The sequence below is a fragment of the Salvelinus namaycush genome, chromosome 24 (genome assembly GCF_016432855.1).
Source record: "Salvelinus namaycush isolate Seneca chromosome 24, SaNama_1.0, whole genome shotgun sequence".
Taxonomy (NCBI): Eukaryota; Metazoa; Chordata; class Actinopteri; order Salmoniformes; family Salmonidae; genus Salvelinus; species Salvelinus namaycush.
In genome coordinates, this window is record NC_052330.1 from 32,612,648 (window position 1) to 32,640,147 (window position 27,500).

General features: G+C 47.1%; 1 protein-coding gene across 1 annotated transcript in view; it reads left to right on the forward strand.

Moving 5' to 3' along the window:
• The window catches only part of LOC120019541 (steroid hormone receptor ERR2-like), a 60,226-nt gene that overhangs the window by 9,385 nt on the left and 23,341 nt on the right, over positions 1 to 27,500 (forward strand). Inside the window, exons 2-3 of the mRNA XM_038962839.1 lie at positions 5,104 to 5,220; positions 25,834 to 25,947. Coding sequence (XP_038818767.1) covers positions 5,104 to 5,220; positions 25,834 to 25,947 — 231 coding nt within the window. The remainder of the gene's footprint in view (positions 1 to 5,103; positions 5,221 to 25,833; positions 25,948 to 27,500) is intronic.

Sequence of the window (27,500 nt, forward strand, 5' to 3'; positions counted from 1 at the left end):
TGGTCTGGGTCTGGGTCTGGTCTGGGTCTGGTCTGGGTCAGTTCAGGTCTGGTCTGGGTCTGGTCTGGGTCTGGTCTGGGTCTGGTCTGGGTCTGGTCTGGGTCAGGTCAGGTCTGGTCTGGTCTGTGTCTATGTCTGGTCTTTCAGACCTGGGTTCAAATACTATTGCCAGGGTGGGCGGGGTTTGTTTTAGCATGCATGGAGAGCCAGGTGGGAGGGGTTTGTTTTAGCATGCCTGGAGTGCCAGGTGGGCGGAGTTTGTTTCAGCATGCCTGGAGTGCCAGGTGGGAGGGATTTGTTTTAGCATGCCTGGGGGGCCAGGTGGGAGGGATTTGTTTCAGCATGCCTGGAGTGCCAGGTGGGAGGGGTTTGTTTCAGCATGCCTGGAGTGCCAGGTGGGAGGGTTTGTTTCAGCATGCCTGGAGTGCCAGGTGGGAGGGGTTTGTTTTAGTATGCCTGGAGTGCCAGGTGGGAGGGGTTTGTTTCAGCATGCCTGGAGTGCCAGGTGGGAGGGGTTTGTTTCAGCATGCCTGGAGTGCCAGGTGGGAGGGGTTTGTTTTAGCATGCCTGGAGTGCCAGGTGGGAGGGGTTTGTTTTAGCTTGCCTGGAGTGCCAGGTGGGAGGGGTTTGTTTTAGTATGCCTGGAGTGCCAGGTGGGAGGGGTTTGTTTTAGCATGCCTGGAGTGCCAGGTGGGAGGGGTTTGTTTCAGCATGCCTGGAGTGCCAGGTGGGCGGGGTTTGTTTTAGCTTGCCTGGAGTGCCAGGTGGGCGGGGTTTGTTTTAGCTTGCCTGGAGTGCCAGGTGGGCGGGGTTTGTTTTAGCATGCCTGGAGTGCCAGGTGGGCGGAGTTTGTTTTAGCTTGCCTGGAGTGCCAGGTGGGCGGGGTTTGTTTTAGCTTGCCTGGAGTGCCAGGTGGGAGGGGTTTGTTTTAGCTTGCCTGGAGTGCCAGGTGGGCGGGGTTTGTTTTAGCTTGCCTGGAGTGCCAGGTGGGAGGGGTTTGTTTTAGCTTGCCTGGAGTGCCAGGTGGGAGGGGTTTGTTTTAGCATGCCTGGAGTGCCAGGTGGGAGGGGTTTGTTTTAGCTTGCCTGGAGTGCCAGGTGGGCGGGGTTTGTTTTAGCTTGCCTGGAGTGCCAGGTGGGAGGGGTTTGTTTTAGCATGCCTGGAGTGCCAGGTGGGGTTTGTTTTAGCTTGCCTGGAGTGCCAGGTGGGAGGGGTTTGTTTTAGCTTGCCTGGAGTGCCAGGTGGGAGGGGTTTGTTTTAGCATGCCTGGAGTGCCAGGTGGGAGGGGTTTGTTTTAGCATGCCTGGAGTGCCAGGTGGGCGGGGTTTGTTTTAGCATGCCTGGAGTGCCAGGTGGGCGGGGTTTGTTTTAGCTTGCCTGGAGTGCCAGGTGGGCGGGGTTTGTTTTAGCATGCCTTTAGTGCCAGGTGGGCGGGGTTTGTTTTAGCATGCCTGGAGTGCCAGGTGGGCGGGGTTTGTTTTAGCTTGCCTGGAGTGCCAGGTGGGCGGGGTTTGTTTTAGCTTGCCTGGAGTGCCAGGTGAGAGGGGTTTGCACTGTTGGAACTGTTCATATGCATTGCGACAGAAAATTGAATGAAACACAGCTACAGTATATGAAATGATCTCAAGTATTACTTGAACCCGGGTATGGGATGGGTAGAAGAAGTCGTAGTGGAAAGTCTGCTCCTTTGCATTAATGAAGCTCATTTATCTGAAAATCGAAGTGAAGGAAGGGCAAAAGGATGGAAGAGGGCAGGATGGAGGGATGGATGGGGGATGGAGGGATGGGGGGATGGAGGGATGGATGGGGGATGGAGGGATGGAGGGGGGATGGAGGATGGAGGGATGGGGATGGAGGGATGAAGGGATGGAGGATGGAGGGATGAAGGGATGGGGGGATGGAGGGATGGGGGATGGAGGGATGGGGGATGGAGGGATGGAGGGATGGTGGAGGAAGGGATGGAGGGATGGGGATGGAGGGATAGTGATGGAGGGATGGAGGGGGGATGGAGGGATGGAGGAGCTTTTTACATATCCCATCAAAATGCCACTACCCTCTTCTCTCCTTCAGGAGTTTGTCATTTTAGGTCACCTTGGTACAGGGGTGTACGTGTGTGCATGTGTGCGTCTGTGCGTGTGTTTGTGTGTGTCAGTACCTTGCCGGTCAGAAAATGTTAAGGAGAAGTGGTCGAGGAGGAGAGACAGGAAGGTTCAAGTCAATAATGTAGAGACAGGAAGGTATAAGTCAATACTGTAGAGACAGGAAGGTTCAAGTCAATACTGTAGAGACAGGAAGGTTCAGGTCAATACTGTAGAGACAGGAAGGTTCAAGTCAATACTGTAGAGACAGGAAGGTTCAAGTCAATACTGTAGAGACAGGAAGGTTCAAGTCAATACTGTAGAGACAGGAAGGTTCAAGTCAATACTGTAGAGACAGGAAGGTTCAAGTCAATACTGTAGAGACAGGAAGGTATAAGTCAATACTGTAGAGACAGGAAGGTTCAAGTCAATACTGTAGAGACAGGAAGGTTCAAGTCAATACTGTAGAGACAGGAAGGTTCAAGTCAATAATGTAGAGACAGGAAGGTTCAAGTCAATAATGTAGAGACAGGAAGGTTCAAGTCAATAATGTAGAGACAGGAAGGTTCAAGTCAATAATGTAGAGACAGGAAGGTTCAAGTCAATACTGTAGAGACAGGAAGGTTCAAGTCAATACTGTAGAGACAGGAAGGTTCAAGTCAATAATGTAGAGACAGGAAGGTTCAAGTCAATAATGTAGAGACAGGAAGGTTCAAGTCAATACTGTAGAGACAGGAAGGTTCAAGTCAATACTGTAGAGACAGGAAGGTTCAAGTCAATACTGTAGAGACAGGAAGGTTCAAGTCAATACTGTAGAGACAGGAAGGTTCAAGTCAATAATGTAGAGACAGGAAGGTTCAAGTCAATAATGTAGAGACAGGAAGGTTCAAGTCAATAATGTAGAGACAGGAAGGTTCAAGTCAATAATGTAGAGACAGGAAGGTTCAAGTCAATAATGTAGAGACAGGAAGGTATAAGTCAATACTGTAGAGACAGGAAGGTTCAAGTCAATAATGTAGAGACAGGAAGGTTCAAGTCAATACTGTAGAGACAGGAAGGTTCAAGTCAATACTGTAGAGACAGGAAGGTTCAAGTCAATAATGTAGAGACAGGAAGGTTCAAGTCAATAATGTAGAGACAGGAAGGTTCAAGTCAATACTGTAGAGACAGGAAGGTTCAAGTCAATAATGTAGAGACAGGAAGGTTCAAGTCAATACTGTAGAGACAGGAAGGTTCAAGTCAATAATGTAGAGACAGGAAGGTATAAGTCAATACTGTAGAGACAGGAAGGTTCAAGTCAATAATGTAGAGACAGGAAGGTTCAAGTCAATACTGTAGAGACAGGAAGGTTCAAGTCAATACTGTAGAGACAGGAAGGTTCAAGTCAATAATGTAGAGACAGGAAGGTTCAAGTCAATAATGTAGAGACAGGAAGGTTCAAGTCAATAATGTAGAGACAGGAAGGTTCAAGTCAATAATGTAGAGACAGGAAGGTTCAAGTCAATAATGTAGAGACAGGGATTGAGGATGGAATTATGAGTGACTGATGCAGCAGGATATGAGAGACTGATGCAGCAGGATATGAAAGACTGATGCAGCGGGATATGAGAGATTGGTGCAGCGGGATATGAGAGACTGATGCAGCAGGATATGAGAGACTGATGCAGCAGGATATGAGAGACTGATGCAGCAGGATATGAGAGACTGATGCAGCAGGATATGAGAGACTGATGCAGCAGGATATGAGAGACAAATACAGCAGGTTATGAGAGACTGATGCAGCAGGATATGAGAGACTGATGCAGCAGGATATGAGAGACTGATGCAGCAGGATATGAGAGACTGATGCAGCAGGATATGAGAGACTGATGAAGCAGGATATGAGAGACTAACACAGCGGGATATGAGAGACTAATGCAGCAGGATATGAGAGACTGATGCAGCAGGATATGAAAGACTGATGCAGCAAGATATGAGAGACTGATGCAGCGGGATATGAGAGACTGATGCAGCAGGATATGAAAGACTGATGCAGCAAGATATGAGAGACTGATGCAGCGGGATATGAGAGACTGATGCAGCAGAATATGAGAGACTGATGCAGCAGGATATGAGAGACTGATGCAGCAGGATATGAAAGACTGATGCAGCAAGATATGAGAGACTGATGCAGCGGGATATGAGAGACTGATGCAGCAGGATATGAGAGACTGATGCAGCAGGATATGAAAGACTGATGCAGCAAGATATGAGAGACTGATGCAGCAGGATATGAGAGACTGATGCAGCAGGATATGAGAGACTGATGCAGCGGGATATGAGAGACTGATGCAGCAGGATATGAGAGACTAACACAGCGGGATATGAGAGACTAATGCAGCAGGATATGAGAGACTGATGCAGCAGGATATGAAAGACTGATGCAGCGGGATATGAGAGACTAATGCAGCAGGATATGAGAGACTGATGCAGCAGGATATGAAAGACTGATGCAGCAAGATATGAGAGACTGATGCAGCGGGATATGAGAGACTGATGCAGCAGGATATGAGAGACTGATGCAGCAAGATATGAGAGACTGATGCAGCAGGATATGAAAGACTGATGCAGCAAGATATGAGAGACTGATGCAGCGGGATATGAGAGACTGATGCAGCGGGATATGAGAGACTGATGCAGCAAGATATGAGAGACTGATGCAGCGGGATATGAGAGACTGATGCAGCAAGATATGAGAGACTGATGCAGCGGGATATGAGAGACTGATGCAGCAGGATATGAGAGACTAATGCAGCAAGATATGAGAGACTGATGCAGCAGGATATGAGAGACTGATGCAGCAGGATATGAGAGACTGATGCAGCAGGATATGAGAGACTGATGCAGCGGGATATGAGAGACTGATGCAGCAGGATATGAGAGACTGATGCAGCAGGATATGAGGGGATCAAATAAATAGTTTAGAAGAACAGAATGATCTCCGAGGGTTATCCATGGTCTTGTCTATCCTCTCCTTCTTCCCCAGGGAACATAGAGTACAGCTGTCCGGCAACAAACGAGTGTGAGATCACCAAGAGGAGACGCAAGTCCTGCCAGGCCTGTCGCTTCATGAAGTGTCTCAAAGTAGGCATGCTCAAAGAGGGTGAGTCCACATCCCATTTGTCTCTCTGTCTCTCTCTCTGTCTCTCTCTGTCTCTCCGTCTCTGTCTCTCTCTGTCTCTCTCTGTCTTTCTCTGTCTCTCTCTCTCTGTCTCTCTCTCTCTGTCTTTCTCTCTGTCTCTCTGTCTTTCTCTGTCTCTCTCTCTCTCTCTCTCTCTCTCTCTCTCTCTCTCTCTCTCTCTCTCTCTCTCTCTCTCTCTCTCTCTCTCCCTCTCTCTCTCTCTCTCTCTCTCTCTCTCTCGCTGTCTCTCTCTCTCTCTCTCTCTCTCTCTCTCTCTCTCTCTCTCTCTCTCTCTCTCTCTCTCTCTCTCTCGCTGTCTCTCTCTCTCCCTCTCTCTGTCCGTTCTCTCTCTCTCTCTCTCTCTCTCTCTCTCTCTCTCTCTCTCTCTCTCTCTCTCTCTCTCTCTCTCTCTCTCTCTCTCCCTCTCTATCTCTGCTCTCTCCCAGCTTATTGATCCACTAAATGCTTTCCGAACATCCCAAGTCACTTCCTGCTTGTGTTGTTGCTACTGCAGTGAAGGGCCAATGGAAATACAGGGGGGAAATGTTGTCAATAGATTTGTTTTAGGTGGCAGGGTAACTTAGTCCTTTCCTATTACAGTTTCCCTGGAAGTGTTATGGGTTTACACATAAAGTTGACCGGTAAAAGTATGTGGACATGCGGCACTTGTGGCTGTAATTCAACTCAACACAAGTTTTCAATACTACTGTCATACTGTATATGGTTTAATATGAAAAGCTAATTTGGGTAGTTTATTTCGAATTTCTCTGTAACACTCAGTTGTGTGAAGAACAAATCCTGGTTGTGTCTCAAATGGCACCCTATGGCTCCATAGGGCTCCACAGGTCTTCATAGGACTCCAAAGGGCTTCATATGGCTCTATAGGGCTCCATATGGCTTCATAGGGCTCCATAGGGCTTCATAGGGCTTCATAGGGCTCCATAGGGCACCATAGGGCTTCATAGGGCTCCATTGGGATTCATATGACTCCATAGGGCTTCATAGGGCTCCATAGGGCTTCATATGGCTCTATAGGGCTCCATAGGGCTCCACAGGTCTTCATATGCCTCCATATGGCTTCATATGGCTCTATAGGGCTCCATAGGGCTCCACAGGTCTTCATAGGGCTCCATATGGCTTCATATGGCTCTATAGGGCTCCATAGGGCTCCACAGGTCTCCATAGGGCTCCATAGGGCTTCATAGGGCTCCATAGGGCTTCATAGGGCTCTATGGGGCTCCATAGGGCTTCATAGGGCTCCATAGGGCTTCATAGGGCTCCATATGGTCTAAAGTAGTGCACTATTTAGGGAACAGGCTGCCATTTCAGGCACCGCCCCCAAACAATAAACCACATCACAGTCACTTTAAATATACACCACCATGAACACTTTCCAGATCCACATGTCATGACACCAGCCAACCAGCCGACAGACAGACAGACAGTTAAATACTGTCTAGTTATGTGGAGCCAGATCATGTGTCAAGTTATTGGTAGCCCTCCATCAATAAGCCTATAACCCACCTTTAACAACATAGCTGTGTGTCCATCATTAGGCATATAACCCACCTTTAACAACATAGCTGTGTGTCCATCAATAAGCCTATAATCCACCTTTAACAACATAGCTGTGTGTCCATCAGTAGGCATATAACCCACCTTTAACAACATAGCTGTGTGTCCATCAGTAGGCATATAACCCACCTTTAACAACATAGCTGTGTGTCCATCAGTAGGCATATAACCCACCTTTAACAACATAGCTGTGTGTCCATCAGTAGGCATATAACCCACCTTTAACAACATAGCTGTGTGTCCATCAGTAGGCATATAACCCACCTTTAACAACATAGCTGTGTGTCCATCATTAGGCATATAACCCACCTTTAATCAAAAAATTAACTAGGCCTTCCACAGATACGCTATTGTTCTGTCATAACCACCCTATGTATAACCCCAACCACCTCACCGGTTTCCATCTATCTACCCGCTCTCATTTTTCTTTCACCAGTCTGTCTCCATCCCTCCATCCCAACAAAAAAGCAATGGCCAGCCGTAGCTTTAACCGCGGGCCAGAACAAATGAAGCTCAGAAATTAACCTCATGTGATTAGCGAGTGCTGATGGGGAGAATCAGCATGTACTGTCTATAGCAGGTCGGACTAACCCCTCGATGCAGGCAATAAGAGTGTGCCTCTGCCTCGGCCCGGCTGCCTCTGCCTCGGCCCGGCTGCCTCTCACTACTAGGGGTACCTGTCACGGATCCCTCCGGGAACTTTCATCACACACACCTGTCCCCTATTCCCACTGATTAGTATAAATGTGCCCTTTGGAAGCCTACAAGACTAGCTAAATGCCTTTTATGTTTGCTTCGAGGCAAGCAACACTGAAGCATGCATGAGAGCACCAGCTGTTCTGGACAACTGTGTGATCACCCTTATCACGGATCCCTCCGGAACTTTCATCACACACACCTGTCCCCTATTCCCATGGATAAATGTGCCCTTTGGTTTCCGTTGTCTGTCCATTATTGTTACAATGTCCGTTGGTGCGTGTGAGTACCTGCGCTGTGTGTTTGGGCTGTCGTACCCTTGTGGATCGCGCAGATGATTGGGGTCTTCCTCTGACATCGCCTAGTATATAGGTCCTGGATGGCAGGAATCTTGGCCCCAGTGATGTACTGGGCCGTACGCATAACCCTCTCTAGCGCCTTACGGTCAGATGCAGAGCAGTTGTCATACCAGGCGGTGATGCAACCGGTCAGGATGCTCTCGATGGTGAAGCTGTAGAACATTTTGAGGATCTGGGGCGCCATGCCAAATCTTTTCAGTCTCCGGAGTGGGAAAAGTTGTTGTCGTGCCCTCTTCACAAATGTCTTGGTGTGTTTGGACCATGATAGTTCATTCAGGAACCAATATACTCAGTCAGTTAGGAAAGCTAAGGCTAGCTTTTTCAAACAGAAATTTGCATCCCGTAGCACTAATTCCAAAAAGTTTTGGGACACTGTAAAGTCCATGGAGAATAAGAGCACCTCCTCCCAGCTGCCCACTGCACTGAGGATAGGAAACATTGTCACTGCCGATAAATCTACGATAATCGATAATTTCAATAAGCATTTCCCTACGGCTGGCCATGCTTTCCACCTGGCTACCCCTACCCCGGCCAACATCTCAGCACCCCCTGCAACTTCTATCAGCGGTTTGTAATAATAAACCTTCCTTCTAGCCGTTAATTGTCACGTATACTCCCTCTCCGGCCTCTAGGTCATCAGGCTGATGATTATCCCGCACACCTGTCACCATCGTCAAGCGCACCAGCGCCTCATGACACTCACCTGGACTCCATCACCTCCTTGATTATCTTCCCTGTATCTGTCCCTCACCTGGTCTCCATCACCTCCTTGATTATCTTCCCTGTATCTGTCCCTCACCTGGACTCCATCACCTCCTTGATTATCTTCCCTGTATCTGTCCCTCACCTGGACTCCATCACCTCCTTGATTATCTTCCCTGTATCTGTCCCTCACCTGGACTCCATCACCTCCTTGATTATCTTCCCTGTATCTGTCCCTCACCTGGACTCCATCACCTCCTTGATTATCTTCCCTATATCTGTCCCTCACCTGGACTCCATCACCTCCTTGATTATCTTCCCTGTATCTGTCCCTCACCTGGACTCCATCACCTCCTTGATTATCTTCCCTGTATCTGTCCCTCACCTGGACTCCATCACCTCCTTGATTATCTTCCCTGTATCTGTCCCTCACCTGGACTCCATCACCTCCTTGATTATCTTCCCTGTATCTGTCCCTCACCTGGACTCCATCACCTCCTTGATTATCTTCCCTGTATCTGTCCCTCACCTGGACTCCATCACCTCCTTGATTATCTTCCCTGTATCTGTCCCTCACCTGGACTCCATCACCTCCTTGATTATCTTCCCTATATCTGTCCCTCACCTGGACTCCATCACCTCCTTGATTATCTTCCCTGTATCTGTCCCTCACCTGGACTCCATCACCTCCTTGATTATCTTCCCTGTATCTGTCCCTCACCTGGACTCCATCACCTCCTTGATTATCTTCTCTGTATCTGTCCCTCACCTGGACTCCATCACCTCCTTGATTATCTTCCCTGTATCTGTCCCTCACCTGGACTCCATCACCTCCTTGATTATCTTCCCTGTATCTGTCCCTCACCTGGACTCCATCACCTCCTTGATTATCTTCCCTATATCTGTCCCTCACCTGGACTCCATCACCTCCTTGATTATCTTCCCTGTATCTGTCCCTCACCTGGACTCCATCACCTCCTTGATTATCTTCCCTGTATCTGTCCCTCATCTGGTCTCCATCACCTCCTTGATTATCTTCCCTGTATCTGTCCCTCACCTGGACTCCATCACCTCCTTGATTATCTTCCCTGTATCTGTCCCTCACCTGGACTCCATCACCTCCTTGATTATCTTCCCTGTATCTGTCCCTCACCTGGACTCCATCACCTCCTTGATTATCTTCCCTATATCTGTCCCTCACCTGGACTCCATCACCTCCTTGATTATCTTCCCTGTATCTGTCCCTCACCTGGACTCCATCACCTCCTTGATTATCTTCTCTGTATCTGTCCCTCACCTGGTCTCCATCACCTCCTTGATTATCTTCCCTGTATCTGTCCCTCACCTGGACTCCATCACCTCCTTGATTATCTTCCCTATATCTGTCCCTCCCCTTGGTTCTTTCCTCAGGTGTTATTGACTCTGTTTTCATGTCGGTGAGCTGTTTGTGTTACGTGTTTATTATTTAATTTGATTAAAACACTCCCTGAACTTGCTTCCAGACTCTCAGCTCACTCGTTACAGTTATGTAACAACACAACCCCAGCCCTGTTAATAACCCTGTGACACAATATCGCTCTGAATACCATGTGTAGTGTTGGGGAGTAGTGAACTATATATAGTTCAACTAGTAATTTAACTATATTAGCAGTAGCTTGGTGGTAATTCAAATCTGTGTAGCTGACTACTGGAACTACACACAACTTTATTTACAAAAATAAAATACAGGTGAAGTAGCCAATCATTTCCTTCCTTCTTCTGCATCAGACCTGCCTAATTCAATAGGTTAAATTACACCTGTTGTTAACGTAATGACCCCAGGTGATCTTTTCTTGCAATTTGTAGTCTATGACATTTCAGATTTACATATGAAAAATTGTTTGTTTGCGTGTAGTGACCTACTTTATCAAACTAACTTTAGTTAATTTAAGTAAACAATATTTTTCTTAAGGGTAGCTTTAGTGTAGCTTAATTACGTTCGGGGTGAAATAATTGGTAGCTTGATAAACTACATTTTCGGAGTAGATTCCCCAACACTGACCGTGAGTCCTCCAAGGTGACGAGAGAACGTATGAGAAAAGATATCAACGTTTTATAAATGTATTTAATATATTTCCACCAAGAGGTTGGTATAAGCTTCTGCTCTAAGCTAAGCAGGGGATCTGATTTTTAAAGGGTCAGGGTGCTTGGGTTCTAGCATTCTAGGAAACCTTAAACCTCTTGACTGACTTGAATGAAGCCCACGTATTGAGAGGAAGTGAAAGGCAGAGAGCAGAGGGAGAAACACACACACACACACACACACACACACACACACACACACACACACACACACACACACACACACACACACACACACACACACACACACACACACACACACCTCGTTCTGCCCGGACCAGGGGGTGGTGTCTCCAACAGTAGTAGTTAGTGGTCAATACCAGGGGGTGGTGTCTCCAACAGTAGTGGTTAGTGGTCGGTACCAGGGGGTGGTGTCTCCAACAGTAGTGGTTAGTGGTCGGTACCAGGGGGTGGTGTCTCCAACAGTAGTGGTTAGTGGTCAGTACCAGGGGGTGGTGTCTCCAACAGTAGTGGTTAGTGGTCGGTACCAGGGGGTGGTGTCTCCAACAGTAGTGGTTAGTGGTCGGTACCAGGGGGTGGTGTCTCCAACAGTAGTGGTTAGTGGTCAGTACCAGGGGGTGGTGTCTCCAACAGTAGTGGTTAGTGGTCGGTACCAGGGGTTAGTGTCTCCAACAGTAGTGGTTAGTGGTCAGTACCAGGGGGTGGTGTCTCCAACAGTAGTGGTTAGTGGTCAGTACCAGGGGTTAGTGTCTCCAACAGTAGTGGTTAGTGGTCAGTACCAGGGGGTGGTGTCTCCAACAGTAGTGGTTAGTGGTCAGTGCCAGGGGGTGGTGTCTCCAACAGTAGTGGTTAGTGGTCGGTACCAGGGGGTGGTGTCTCCAACAGTAGTGGTTAGTGGTCAGTACCAGGGGGTGGTGTCTCCAACAGTAGTGGTTAGTGGTCAGTACCAGGGGGTGGTGTCTCCAACAGTAGTGGTTAGTGGTCGGTACCAGGGGGTGGTGTCTCCAACAGTAGTGGTTAGTGGTCGGTACCAGGGGGTGGTGTCTCCAACAGTAGTGCTTAGTGGTCGGTACCAGGGGGTGGTGTCTCCAACAGTAGTGGTTAGTGGTCAGTACCAGGGGGTGGTGTCTCCAACAGTAGTGGTTAGTGGTCGGTACCAGGGGGTGGTGTCTCCAACAGTAGTGGTTAGTGGTCAGTACCAGGGGGTGGTGTCTCCAACAGTAGTGGTTAGTGGTCAGTACCAGGGGGTAGTGTCTCCAACAGTAGTGGTTAGTGGTCGGTACCAGGGGGTGGTGTCTCCAACAGTAGTGGTTAGTGGTCGGTACCAGGGGGTGGTGTCTATCCTCTGAGATTGTTATTAAACCTCATCAAAATCAGTAAATAAATGCAGGGCTCAATTGATGAGGAGTGTGTGTGTGTGTGTGTGTGTGTGTGTGTGTGTGTGTGTGTGTGTGTGTGTGTGTGTGTGTGTGTGTGTGTGTGTGTGTGTGTGTGTGTGTGTGTGTGTGTGTGTGTGTGTGTGTGTGTGTGTGAGGAAAGGGTGTATAGTTTTGTGCGACCTTGTACGTGTGTGTGTGTTGCGCATGAGGACAAAATCAATGAGGACGATGGAGGATGGAGGACATTACAGATTACGAGTTTCTTAGAAAATCAGGCTGCTTCTGTAGCGGGCCAGACAGAGCGTTGCCAGACCTGAGGTGTGTTAAACAAGGGAAATAGTTTTTGAACGTTGGCTAACATTTTAAATGTGTAAGCTGACAGTCTGAGAAGGTAGTGTGCGTCTGTTTTGGGTCTAACTGTCACCATAAATAATCCTTTGGCCATGTAGGCTTTCTATTAGTACTAGGCATAGCAAAGTAATTTGCAACTAGATTTTTTTTTGGGGGGGGGGGGGGGCTGAAAAGTCACAATAATCCTTATAAAAATAATCTGTTTGAGGTTTCACTGTAACATTTTGGAATGTTCATTCAAATCGTCCAATTGAAATTGTTTCTCGGGAACATGTTTTCCGTAAACAGTAGCCTTGTTCCGTTTGCGGTCACTGGTCTGGACAGACAGGTCTGTGAGATGACTGGCCAAGGCATTTCGGGCAAATGCCAGATGGGCTGGTCTATTCTTAACGCCCGGGGGCCTGCCTAACTTGGTGGTTATGCACAAATTACCATTATTTGGCTTATATTGGGGGCCTCTAGGTGGGAAAATGGGCCTGTGTGGGGGTCTCTAGGAAAGAAATGGGCCGGAGAGTAAGAAATGCCCGGGCCGATGTCTGGTTCCAGTCCTTCCCTTGTTCACTAGAGTTCAGTCTGGTAAAAGGTCACAGGACTCAATGGAAAATATGTCACTTAATTATAACTTGCAAGGAGGTAGTGCCAGGCGGCCAGCTATCTGTATTACCAGGAGACAAGCTATCTGTAGCTACCAGGAGACCGGCTATCTGTACTACCAGGAGACCGGCTATCTGTACTACCAGGAGACCAGCTATCTGTAGCTACCAGGAGACCAGCTATCTGTGGCTACCAGGAGACCAGCTATCTGTAGCTACCAGGAGACCAGCTATCTGTACTACGAGGAGACCGGCTATCTGTAGCTACCAGGAGACCAGCTATCTGTAGCTACCAGGAGACCAGCTATCTGTAGCTACCAGGAGACCAGCTATCTGTAGCTACCAGGAGACCAGCTATCTGTAGCTACCAGGAGACCAGCTATCTGTTGCTACCAGGAGACCAGCTATATGTACTACCAGGAGACCAGCTATCTGTAGCTACCAGGAGACCAGCTATCTGTACTACCAGGAGACCAGCTATCTGTAGCTACCAGGAGACCAGCTATCTGTAATACCAGGAGACCAGCTATCTGTACTACCAGGAGACCAGCTATCTGTATTACCAGGAGACTGGCTATCTGTAGCTACCAGGAGACCAGCTATCTGTAGCTACCAGGAGACCAGCTATCTGTTGCTACCAGGAGACCAGCTATCTGTAGCTACCAGGAGACCAGCTATCTGTACTACCAGGAGACCGGCTATCTGTAGCTACCAGGAGACCAGCTATCTGTAGCTACCAGGAGACCACCTATCTGTTCTACCAGGAGACCAGCTATCTGTAGCTACCAAGAGACCAGCTATCTGTACTACCAGGAGACCAGCTATCTGTAGCTACCAGGAGACCAGCTATCTGTATCTACCAGGAGACCAGCTATCTGTTGCTACCAGGAGACCAGCTATCTGTAGCTACCAGGAGACCAGCTATCTGTAGCTACCAGGAGACCAGCTATCTGTACTACCAGGAGACCAGCTATCTGTACTACCAGGAGACCGGCTATCTGTAGCTACCAGGAGACCAGCTATATGTACTACCAGGAGACCAGCTATCTGTAGCTACCAGGAGACCAGCTATCTGTACTACCAGGAGACCGGCTATCTGTAGCTACCAGGAGACCAGCTATCTGTGGCTACCAGGAGACCAGCTATCTGTAGCTAACAGGAGACCAGCTATCTGTAGCTACCAGGAGACCAGCTATCTGTAGCTACCAGGAGACCAGCTATCTGTACTACCAGGAGACCAGCTATCTGTAGCTACCAGGAGACCAGCTATCTGTACTACCAGGAGACCAGCTATATGTACTACCAGGAGACCAGCTATCTGTAGCTACCAGGAGACCAGCTATCTGTACTACCAGAAGACCGGCTATCTGTAGCTACCAGGAGACCAGCTATCTGTACTACCAGGAGACCGGCTATCTGTAGCTACCAGGAGACCAGCTATCTGTAGCTACCAGGAGACCACCTATCTGTTCTACCAGGAGACCAGCTATCTGTAGCTACCAAGAGACCAGCTATCTGTACTACCAGGAGACCAGCTATCTGTAGCTACCAGGAGACCAGCTATCTGTATCTACCAGGAGACCAGCTATCTGTTGCTACCAGGAGACCAGCTATCTGTAGCTACCAGGAGACCAGCTATCTGTAGCTACCAGGAGACCAGCTATCTGTACTACCAGGAGACCGGCTATCTGTAGCTACCAGGAGACCAGCTATATGTACTACCAGGAGACCAGCTATCTGTAGCTACCAGGAGACCAGCTATCTGTACTACCAGGAGACCGGCTATCTGTAGCTACCAGGAGACCAGCTATCTGTGGCTACCAGGAGACCAGCTATCTGTAGCTAACAGGAGACCAGCTATCTGTAGCTACCAGGAGACCAGCTATCTGTAGCTACCAGGAGACCAGCTATCTGTACTACCAGGAGACCAGCTATCTGTAGCTACCAGGAGACCAGCTATCTGTACTACCAGGAGACCAGCTATATGTACTACCAGGAGACCAGCTATCTGTAGCTACCAGGAGACCAGCTATCTGTACTACCAGGAAACCAGCTATCTGTAGCTACCAGGAGACCAGCTATCTGTAATACCAGGAGACCAGCTATCTGTACTACCAGGAGACCAGCTATCTGTATTACCAGGAGACTGGCTATCTGTAGCTACCAGGAGACCAGCTATCTGTAGCTACCAGGAGACCAGCTATCTGTTGCTACCAGGAGACCAGCTATCTGTAGCTACCAGGAGACCAGCTATCTGTACTACCAGAAGACCGGCTATCTGTAGCTACCAGGAGACCAGCTATCTGTAGCTACCAGGAGACCACCTATCTGTTCTACCAGGAGACCAGCTATCTGTACCTACCAGGAGACCAGCTATCTGTACTACCAGGAGACCAGCTATCTGTAGCTACCAGGAGACCAGCTATCTGTAGCTACCAGGAGACCAGCTATCTGTTGCTACCAGGAGACCAGCTATCTGTAGCTACCAGGAGACCAGCTATCTGTAGCTACCAGGAGACCAGCTATCTGTACTACCAGGAGACCAGCTATCTGTACTACCAGGAGACCGGCTATCTGTAGCTACCAGGAGACCAGCTATATGTACTACCAGGAGACCAGCTATCTGTAGCTACCAGGAGACCAGCTATCTGTACTACCAGGAGACCGGCTATCTGTAGCTACCAGGAGACCAGCTATCTGTGGCTACCAGGAGACCAGCTATATGTAGCTAACAGGAGACCAGCTATCTGTAGCTACCAGGAGACCAGCTATCTGTAGCTACCAGGAGACCAGCTATCTGTACTACCAGGAGACCAGCTATCTGTAGCTACCAGGAGACCAGCTATCTGTACTACCAGGAGAACCGGGCTATCTGTACTACCAGGAGACCAGCTATCTGTAGCTACCGGGAGACCAGCTATCTGTAGCTACCAGGAGACCAGCTATCTGTAGCTACCAGGAGACCAGCTATCTGTACTACCAGGAGACCAGCTATCTGTAGCTACCAGGAGACCAGCTATCTGTAGCTACCAGGAGACCAGCTATCTGTACTACCAGGAGACCAGCTATCTGTAGCTACCAGGAGACCAGCCATCTGTACTACCAGGAGACCAGCTATCTGTAGCTACCAGGAGACCAGCTATCTGTACTACCAGGAGACCAGCTATCTGTAGCTACCAGGAGACCAGCTATCTGTACTACCAGGAGACCAGCTATCTGTAGCTACCAGGAGACCGGCTATCTGTACTACCAGGAGACCGGCTATCTGTAGCTACCAGGAGACCGGCTATCTGTACTACCAGGAGACCGGCTATCTGTAGCTACCAGGAGACCGGCTATCTGTAGCTACCAGGAGACCGGCTATCTGTACTAAAAGGTGACCGGCTATTTGTAGCTACGAGGAGACCGGCTATTTGTAGCTACCAGGAGACCGGCTATCTGTAGCTACCAGGAGACCGGCTATCTGTACTAAAAGGTGACCGGCTATTTGTAGCTACCAGGAGACCGGCTATCTGTAGCTACCAGGAGACCAGCTCTCTGTACTACCAGGAGACCAGCTATTTGTAGCTACAAGGAGACCAGCTATCTGTAGCTACCAGGAGACCGGCTATCTGTAGCTACCAGGAGACCAGCTATCTGTACTACCAGGAGACCAGCTATCTGTACTACCAGGAGACCGGCTATCTGTAGCTACCAGGAGACCAGCTCTCTGTAGCTACCAGGAGACCAGCTCTCTGTACTACCAGGAGACTGGCTATCTGTACTACCAGGAGACCAGCTATTTGTAGCTACCAGGAGACCAGCTATCTGTAGCTACCAGGAGACCGGCTATCTGTAGCTACCATGAGACCGGCTATCTGTACTACCAGGAGACCGGCTATCTGTAGCTACCAGGAGACCGGCTATTTGTAGCTACCAGGAGACCAGCTATCTGTACTACCAGGAGACCAGCTCCCTGTAGCTAACAGGAGACCAGCTATATGTACTACCAGGAGACCAGCTATCTGTAGCTAACAGGAGACCAGCTATCTGTACTACCAGGAGACCAGCTATCTGTACTACCAGGAGACCGGCTATCTGTACTACCAGGAGACCGGCTATCTGTACTACCAGGAGACCAGCTATCTGTAGCTACCAGGAGACCAGCTATCTGTAGCTACCAGGAGACCAGCTATCTGTACTACCAGGAGACCAGCTATCTGTAGCTACCAGGAGACCAGCTATCTGTACTACCAGGAGACCAGCTATCTGTAGCTACCAGGAGACCAGCTATTTGTAGCTACCAGGAGACCGGCTATCTGTTACTACCAGGAGACCAGCTATCTGTAGCTACCAGGAGACCAGCTATCTGTAGCTACCAGGAGACCGGCTACTTGTAGCTACCAGGAGACCAGCTATCTGTAGATTTTGTCAGAATCGTATCACCTAAGCAAGATGGGATGTTAATTGCTTAATTAACTCAGGAACCAGACCTCTGTGGAAGCACCTGCTTTCAATATACTTTGCATCCCTCATTTCATCAAGTGTTTCCTTTATTTTGGCAGTTACCTGTCGGTATTTTTTGTCAAGACAATGTCCTTTAGCGTGTGGTCAACTGGTCCATCTCATTGATCTCTCAACTGGCTAATTCTGTCACTGATGTAATATATCTTGTTCTTGCAGTGTTTCTCTGAGTATTTTCTTACAAATTCATGAATTAATCTAGGCAGACTACACTCTACACCCTAAACCCTATAATGACTAATCTCGCCCTCCTCCTGGACCACAGATAAGAATCAGCCTAGTCTGTTGTAAGCAGACATGAACAGGGAGTAACATTGGGGCCTTATTCTCCCCACCCCTCACTCTCTCTATCTCTCTATTCGTCTCGCTCTATCTCTCTATTTCTCTCTCTCCCCACCCCTCACTCTCTCTATCTCTCTATTTCTCTCTCTCCCCACCCCTCGCCCTCTCTATCTCTCTATTCGTCTCGCTCTATCTCTCTATTTCTCTCTCTCCCCACCCCTCACTCTCTCTATCTCTCTATTTCTCTCTCTCCCCACCCCTCGTCCTCTCTATCTCTCTATTCGTCTCGCTGTATCTCTCTATTTCTCTCTCTCCCCATCTCTCTCTCTCTCCCTCCCTCTCTTTCTTTCTCTCCCTCCAGCCATAAACACAGAAGGTTATTAAAGTAATATCCAATATCCAGACTCTGTCAAGCCTGTTCCTGATCGATAGATGAACCAATACAGTGAGATCATGTGCTGTAGAATCATTGATGCTGTCTCATACTCTGCATCCACCCAGACGTTTCTGAATCCCACTTCCTGATAACAAGCTACGTTGGTATCTTCCTTTACTTTAGCCTGATCACTGAAATACATTTTTTTAATAGCAAGATAAAAAGCAGTTTAGAGTTAGCTTGTAAGCTCCGACTCACAGCTGCACACTCATAGCAGGAGGGTGAAAAAACCCAGACGAGGCTATTACTCCTCGTTGGTCGACAGACGGACGGACGGACAGACAGACCTGCCTGTCCGTCAGCACAGTGGTCAGCATCTATGTGGCCTTTAGGGGTGTTGAACGACCATGAACTTGGCCTGTCACACACACACACACACACACACACACACACACACACACACACACACACACACACACACACACACACACACACACACACACACACACACACACACACACACACACACACACACACACACACACAGCCTGGTTGGGCCTGTCCTCACTGCACTGACAGGTGATAGATCAGACACAGCAGCTAACATGTGTTCCTCTGAAGACTGGGATTTAGGGAGGTGTTGACCCCTTTACACACACACACACACACACACACACACACACACACACACACACACACACACACACACACACACACACACACACACACACACACACACACACACACACACACACACACACACACACACACACACACACACACCCTGGCAGTGTGAGCACCACAGATCTAGCTTTAACACACACATGGTAATACTCTTTCTGGACATGGAGAGTGGGGCCTAAAGTGTATAACAAGGGTGTCTGAACCGTCGTGGGAGAACAACTCTGGCTTTGTCTTGTCCGTTTGGGGAAGCAGGTGGGAGGCCATCCTGTCCCTCGCTCACCTCCCCTCCCTCCAGCCCCCTGTGATTAAACAGATGCTGTCACATGCTTAGGTTGATCTGATGTTGACAGGGTAGTGGGTCTGTGTCACAAATGGCAACCTATTCCCTATATAATGACAACCTATTCCAGATATAATGACAACCTATTCCCTATATAATGACAACCTATTCCAGATATAATGACAACCTATTCCCTATATAATGACAACCTATTCCAGATATAATGACAACCTATTCCCTATATAATGACAACCTATTCCAGATATAATGGCAACCTATTCCCTATATAATGACAACCTATTCCAGATATAATGGCAACCTATTCCCTATATAATGACAACCTATTCCAGATATAATGGCAACCTATTTCCTATATAATGACACCCTATTCCCTATATAATGACAACCTATTCCAGATATAATGACAACCTATTCCCTATATAATATCAACCTATTCCCTATATAATGGCAACCTATTCCCTATATAATGGCAACCTATTCCCTATATAATGACAACCTATTCCCTATATAATGACAACCTATTCCAGATATAATGACAACCTGTTCCCTATATAATGACAACCTATTCCCTATATAATGACAACCTATTCCCTATATAATGACAACCTATTCCCTATATAATGACAACCTGTTCCCTATATAATGACAACCTGTTCCCTATATAATGACAACCTATTCCAGATATAATGACAACCTATTCCCTAAATAATGACAACCTATTCCAGATATAATGACAGCCTATTCCCTATATAATGACAACCTATTCCAGATATAATGACAACCTATTCCCTATATAATGACAACCTATTCCAGATATAATGACAACCTATTCCCTATATAATGACAACCTATTCCAGATATAATGACAACCTGTTCCCTATATAATGACAACCTATTCCAGATATAATGACAACCTATTCCCTATATAATGACAACCTATTCCAGATATAATGACAACCTATTCCCTATATAATGACAACCTATTCCAGATATAATGACAACCTGTTCCCTATATAATAATGCATTACATTTGAGCAGGGCCCATTTGAAACGAAGCCGTTCACTGTCACGTCATGCAGGCCGGGGCGATGGATGGCGAGGGATCCGCACTCCTCATCTCTCTGATTTCTCCCAGCTAAAAATGGTTCCTCTAAGCTCCCCCTGGCACTGCCAGCCTTCCCACCCATTCTGACACATTCACTAGAAACAAGTACACCCAGCAGCCTGACAGGTGAGAGACTCAAAATAGTGCCCTTTCCGATACACACACACACACACACACACACACACACACACACACACACACACACACACACACACACACACACACACACACACACACACACACACACACACACACACACACACACACTTTGTATCACCGCCAGGACGTGTGTAAGACAGTTGGTTTGACAGAATGCACTTCATGGTAGCGGGGTCCATATTGTTTTGAGCTGAAAGGGAAGGCAGGGGACAAATGACCTAAAGATGGTTCCATATGAACCCACACACATAGACTTAGCTGAGTTCATCGCTATGCCCCTCCCACCTCCCACCTTCCCCCATCTCCCCTCTCACCCCCCTACTATCCCCACCCCCCAACTCCATCCTAGCCCCACCTCCCCTCTCTCACCCTCTTCTCCCCACCTCCCCTCTCACCCTCACCTCCCCTCTCTCCCCCTCTCACCCCACCTCCCCTCTCTCCCCTCTCACCCCCCTCCTATCCTCTCCCCCCAACTCCCTCCTATCCCCACCTCCCCTCTCACCCCCCTCCTATCCTATCCTCTCCCCCCAACTCCATCCTAGCCCCACCTCCCCTCTCTCACCCTCTTCTCCCCACCTCCCCTCTCACCCTCACCTCCCCTCTCTCCCCCTCTCACCCCACCTCCCCTCTCTCCCCTCTCACCCCCCTCCTATCCTCTCCCCCCAACTCCCTCCTATCCCCACCTCCCCTCTCACCCCCCTCCTATCCTATCCTCTCCCCCCAACTCCCTCCTATCCCCACCTCCCCTCTCACCCCCCTCCTATTCCCTTCCCCCAACTCCCTCCTATCCCCACCTCCCCTCTCACCCCCACCTTCCCTCTTTCCCCTCTCACCCCCACCTCCCCTCTCTCCCCTCTCCTATCCCCTCCCCCCAACTCCCTCCTATCCCCACCTCCCCTCTCACCTCTCAACCCTGTCACATGACAGAGGAGGTTCTCAGTACAGGACCCTGTCACATGATAGAGGTTCTCAGACAGGACCATATCACATGATAGAGGTTCTCAGTACAGGACCCTGTCACATGATAGAGGTTCTCAGTACAGGACCCTGTCACATGATAGAGGTTCTCAGTACAGGACCCTGTCACATGATAGAGGTTCTCAGTACAGGACCATATCACATGATAGAGGTTCTCAGTACAGGACCCTGTCACATGATAGAGGTTCTCAGTACAGGACCATATCACATGATAGAGGTTCTCAGTACAGGACCCTGTCACATGATAGAGGTTCTCAGTACAGGACCCTGTGACATGATAGAGGTTCTCAGTACAGGACCATATCACATGATAGAGGTTCTCAGTACAGGACCCTGTCACATGATAGAGGTTCTCAGTACAGGACCATATCACATGATAGAGGTTCTCAGTACAGGACCCTGTCACATGATAGAGGTTCTCAGTACAGGACCATATCACATGATAGAGGTTCTCAGTACAGGACCCTGTCACATGATAGAGGTTCTCAGTACAGGACCATATCACATGATAGAGGTTCTCAGTACAGGACCCTGTCACATGATAGAGGTTCTCAGTACAGGACCCTGTCACATGATAGAGGACATAATCCAGCCAAACTACGATCAGACTCCACACGCATATACACACACACACACACACACACACACATATACACACACACACACACACACACACATATACACACACACACACACACACACATACACACACACATACACACACACACATCAACTTGACTACACTCTCTCCTCTCTCCTGTTCTCTCCTCTTCTCTCTGGCCTCCAACGGAAGGTGGTTAGTGCCAAGCTCTTCATTCCTGTCAGGGCCTACTAGTTATGGACCTGTTGGACGTTTCTGTTCCTGTTGCATGATTCTGACTGGGCCCAGAGCGTGTGTTTGAGGAGGTTCTCAGTACAGGACCCTATCACATGATAGAGGTTCTCAGTACAGGACCCTGTCACATGATAGAGGTTCTCAGTACAGGACCATATCACATGATAGAGGTTCTCAGTACAGGACCCTGTCACATGATAGAGGTTCTCAGTACAGGACCATATCACATGATAGAGGACATAATGTTTGTTTGTTTCTGTCTGTCTGTCTGTCTGTCTGTCTGTCTGTCTGTCTGTCTGTCTGTCTGTCTGTCTGTCTGTCTGTCTGTCTGTCTGTCTCTGTGTGTGTGTGTGTGTGTGTGTGTGTGTGTGTGTGTGTGTGTGTGTGTGTGTGTGTGTGTGTGTGTGTGTGTGTGTGTGTGTGTGTGTGTGTGTGTGTGTGTGTGTGTGTGTGTGTGAATTCATGCGTGAAGGGGTTGTAGATATGTACCTATCAGGTTCACAGGGTAAAATATAAACTTGGCAACACAAGTCTCTTGACTTTTCGAGATACACTCCTCTGTTTTAATCGTTCCACGAAATGACCTTATTTAAACCCTAGTGGCCGCACCCCTTTTTACTCAATAGTTTATAGGTCAATAACGATGTGGTCATTTAGCAAAGTACCCCAGATAGTGTCCTGAAATAGACTTTTCTAAATTAAACCTCAACCCCAATTTAGCTAGAGTAATAGAGCAAACAAGAGCGCTCTGAACAGACATCACCAGTACTACTAATTAACAACAGCTCAGAACGGTTTGTTTAAAACTCCAAGACATTACCAGTCCTATTAATTAACAACACAGCTCAGAACAGTTTGTTTAAAACTCCAAGACATTACCAGTCCTATTAATTAACAACAGCTCAGAACAGTTTGTTTAAACCTCCAAGACATCACCAGTCCTATTAATTAACAACAGCTCAGAACAGTTTGTTTAAAACTCCAAGATATTACCAGTCCTATTAATTAACAACAGCTCAGAACAGTTTGTTTAAACCTCCAAGACATCACCAGTCCTATTAATTAACAACACAGCTCAGAACAGTTTGTTTAAACCTCCAAGACATTACCAGTCCTATTAATTAACAACAGCTCAGAACAGTTTGTTTAAACCTCCAAGACATCACCAGTCCTATTAATTAACAACACAGCTCAGAACAGTTTGTTTAAACCTCCAAGACATTACCAGTCCTATTAATTAACAACACAGCTCTTCTTCAAAGAACAAGAAGGAAAGAAGGAGACATCTATTTACCATTCTTATTGATTGATTAAGACGTACAAATGGAACGCTCCATTAGTCCGGCGGCGGGGGTAGATCTCAATTTAGCCCAGACCTTCCAGGCAGCACAGAATGTTTGCTGGGAAGAACCAACCGGTCCCCCCCCCCCCCCCACCACCCCCGGAGAATCGTGGGTAATTAGGTTAGTGGATAGTTGGTGGTGTCATCAGGAAATTGAAAGACGGAACGCGAACCTTTTTGTTTCTAAAAGGGAATCAAAGAATTTATACATAAGTCACAGAAATCCCACAACTTAATTTGATGTGTATTGGCCACTTAAAAGCTGTTTTCCCTGCCCGTCTGTGAAGGTTTAAGGTGAGAAGGAAGGTGTATTATACCTTGCGTACATTGAAGAGTACGGAATGCATTCATTGCTCCGTATCCAGTGAACAAAAAGTTATCAAGATAATCCTAGGTACAGCTGACTTGTTTTACTAATTCAGTGTTTTCGTTCTCCTGTGTGATGAAAAACAGAATTGAACGATCACAATACTATAAACTTTATTAAGTTTAGCTAAATTGCTTGTCAGAAAAAACAGTAGTTAGAAATAGCACTTCGACAATTAAAAAATGAACTTGTCGTGTTTACTTGGTAAAGAAAAATAGATGTTTTTTTTCTGAAGTGTCAGGTAACGTTAAGCTTACGGTATATCAGTGTCGGGGGTTAAATGGACATTATCCTTTTTATTGTTCAGCTATGTACTCATGAAGACAAATTGTCTTCTTCAAATTGTGTCTTAACACCAGGTAAGGACACATACTGTATGGGCTGTAATACCTACCAGAACCATGTCTTTAGAGAGTTGAACCATCTTTTTTAATATGGTTCTAATTGTAGACATTCAGTTACAGAACATTGTTGAAAATGTATTCTTTATGTAATGTTAATGGGGATCAAACATGGCTGCCATAGAATGTTGTAGTGTCATAAGCATCATAATGCAAAAGCCACAGTGTTCCAAATATATGGTTCTGGAACCTACCAGGACTCTGTGTGGTTCCTGCTAGACTGGTTCTGGAACCTACCACTGGTGTGGTTCCTGCTAGACTGGTTTTGGAACCTACCACTGGTGTGGTTCCTGCTAGACTGGTTTTGGAACCTACCACTGGTGTGGTTCCTGCTAGACTGGTTCTGGAACCTACCACTGGTGTGGTTCCTGCTAGACTGGTTCTGGAACCTACCAGGACTCTGTGTGGTTCCTGCTAGACTGGTTCTGGAACCTACCGGGACTCTGTGTGGTTCCTGCTAGACTGGTTCTGGAACCTACCGGGACTCTGTGTGGTTCCTGCTAGACTGGTTCTGGAACCTACCGGGGCTCTGTGTGGTTTCTGCTAGACTGGTTCTGGAACCTACCGGGACTCTGTGTGGTTCCTGCTAGACTGGTTCTGGAACCTACCGGGACTCTGTGTGGTTCCTGCTAGACTGGTTCTGGAACCTACCGGGACTCTGTGTGGTTCCTGCTAGACTGGTTCTGGAACCTACCACTGGTGTGGTTCCTGCTAGACTGGTTCTGGAACCTACCAGGACTCTGTGTGGTTCCTGCTAGACTGGTTCTGGAACCTACCGGGGCTCTGTGTGGTTCCTGCTAGACTGGTTCTGGAACCTACCACTGGTGTGGTTCCTGCTAGACTGGTTCTGGAACCTACCAGGACTCTGTGTGGTTCCTGCTAGACTGGTTCTGGATGAGATGGAGACGGAGAGCTTCAGACGATGTGTTTTTTGTTGTTGCAAGATGCAGGATATTATCAGGCTCGTTCAAAAAATAGTCAAATGAGTACAAAACCTAGATAACTAACCTCTATCATGTGATCGATTACCCATTTTAACAATGCCCACCAAATTACTCTGACTCATTCTGACCCAGTGAGTTTGTGAGTAGTGAGTGTGTAATGTAGTGAGTGTGTGGTATTGAGTTTGTGAGTAATATTGGTGGTGGCCCAATCTAGCTGACAGAGGGACAGAAGAAGGATAGGAAGCCATTGAAGTGATGAACAGGATTGCCGTGCATTGACCGATGCAGCTCAGTGGAAGCAGCCCTCTGGTCTCTGCTGGCCGTCATCAAAGGAAAAACACATTGACAGACAGAGCTTTGTAAAGCTCTCGTTGATGGGTTCAGAGGCTTGACTTTACAGCTACATAACACTTATCAGTACACATTACAGTATATAGTCCAACTACCGCAACAGAAGATGATCTGTGTACATACTACCACTTCATCTGGTGTATTATATTATCATCTTTGTCATTTTTTTGTTGTTGCGTAAATCATGAATCTGGTGTTTGTTGGGAATGTTGTCCCGTGTTTATTTCCAGGTGTGCGTCTGGATCGTGTGAGGGGTGGAAGACAGAAGTACAAGAGGAGAATGGGGGACACGGAGAACGGGGCCTATCTAGGCCTGACACTTCCTCCTCCTGCCAAAAAGCCATGTGAGTCACAACAATAGTTACCCTTTCTGCTTGTATTATACTTAGGGCCCTGTGTATTGGTGTATCATGTCGCATGACCTGGATTTTAACCTTTTTATTTGAAGCCTTTTCCAGAAATTATATTTACATCAGTTGTCTGACGATGGTGCTCGGCCATCTGACATAAAAAGACTAGTGGGAAGTTCGATTAAAACGTTTACTTTTTTTTTATGATTCCTTTTTCAAATCATATGAGCAAAAAATATGTATTTTTATCTGGAATGCTAAACCAGACACGATAAAGCATGCCTGTCTATATAATGAATATGAACTGGGTGGGTTGAGATGATTAAATTTAAAGTCCATAAACCTATCTCTAAAAGCCTAATTGATACAAAAGTTGTACCTGAACCCAAAATGGTTCTCAAGTAGATTACTAAGGAAATCCATTGTTTAAAACTGGCCTTTTTGTCTTTGTGCAGATTGCCATGTCTCATTTTCGATTAATTGAAAATGAAACCTTTTTCAAAGTATCTCTCTTTTTCAAACAAGCATTGCAGAGCTGGTTACAATTTCATCCCCCTGAAGAGAGAGAACAAATATTATGGTTGAACTCAAATGTACTGGTTGATAAAATACCTGTTTTATGGGAAGTTTGAAAAGGGTATTTTGTTTTTAAATTAAATTTGAAAATAAATTGGAGTGGTAGAGTTGTTTTTCATGGAGTTATCAGAATTGTACGGGAAGGTCTGCTCAATCCAAGATTACAACCAATTGATTACAGCATTACCCCAAAAATGGAGGAGGCAGGAGGCAGGTGGCAGCGGGAGGAGGTAGGGAACTATAAGATAAAAACTGGCATAGGAGTAAAAATGACATAAATAGGAAAGTATACCAGTTTCATTTGAGGACCAGGATGTTGACTACTGTTCCATACAGATTGCAAAATAGTTGGGAAGAGATTTTTGATTTACCGATTCCATGGAACAGGGTGTATGAGTTGATATATAAAACAACGCAAGATTCAAGACTTTGTGCTTTTACTGTACAGAATTATTGCCACCAACAAAATGTTGAATATTTGGGGCATAAAATCATCGAAGCTCTGCAGATTTTGTTGTGAGGATACAGAATCAATAGACCATTTATTTTGGTATTGCCCTCAGGTAGACTGTTTCTGGTCTCAGGTTCAGGAATGGCTGAAAATGCATAGCATTGATCTAAAATTGACCCTAGAAATAGTACTGTTAGGAGATCTGGAGAGACCGGGTCAGTCAATTACTAATACTCTTAGTTAAAGTATTTATTTTCAACTCACAATCTGTGGATTCTGTTCAATTAGACAGATGCAAGTTGTATGTTAAACATCACAGCATAGTTGGGCGGCAGGTTAGAGCGTTGGACTTGTAACCGAAAGGTTGCAAGATCGAATCCCCGAGCTGACAAGGTAAAAATCTGTCGTTCTGCCCCCTGAACAAGGCAGTTAACCCACTGTTCCTAGGCCGTCATTGAAAATAAGAATTTGTTCTTAACTGACTTGCCTAGTAAAATAAAAATAATTACAAATTTAAACT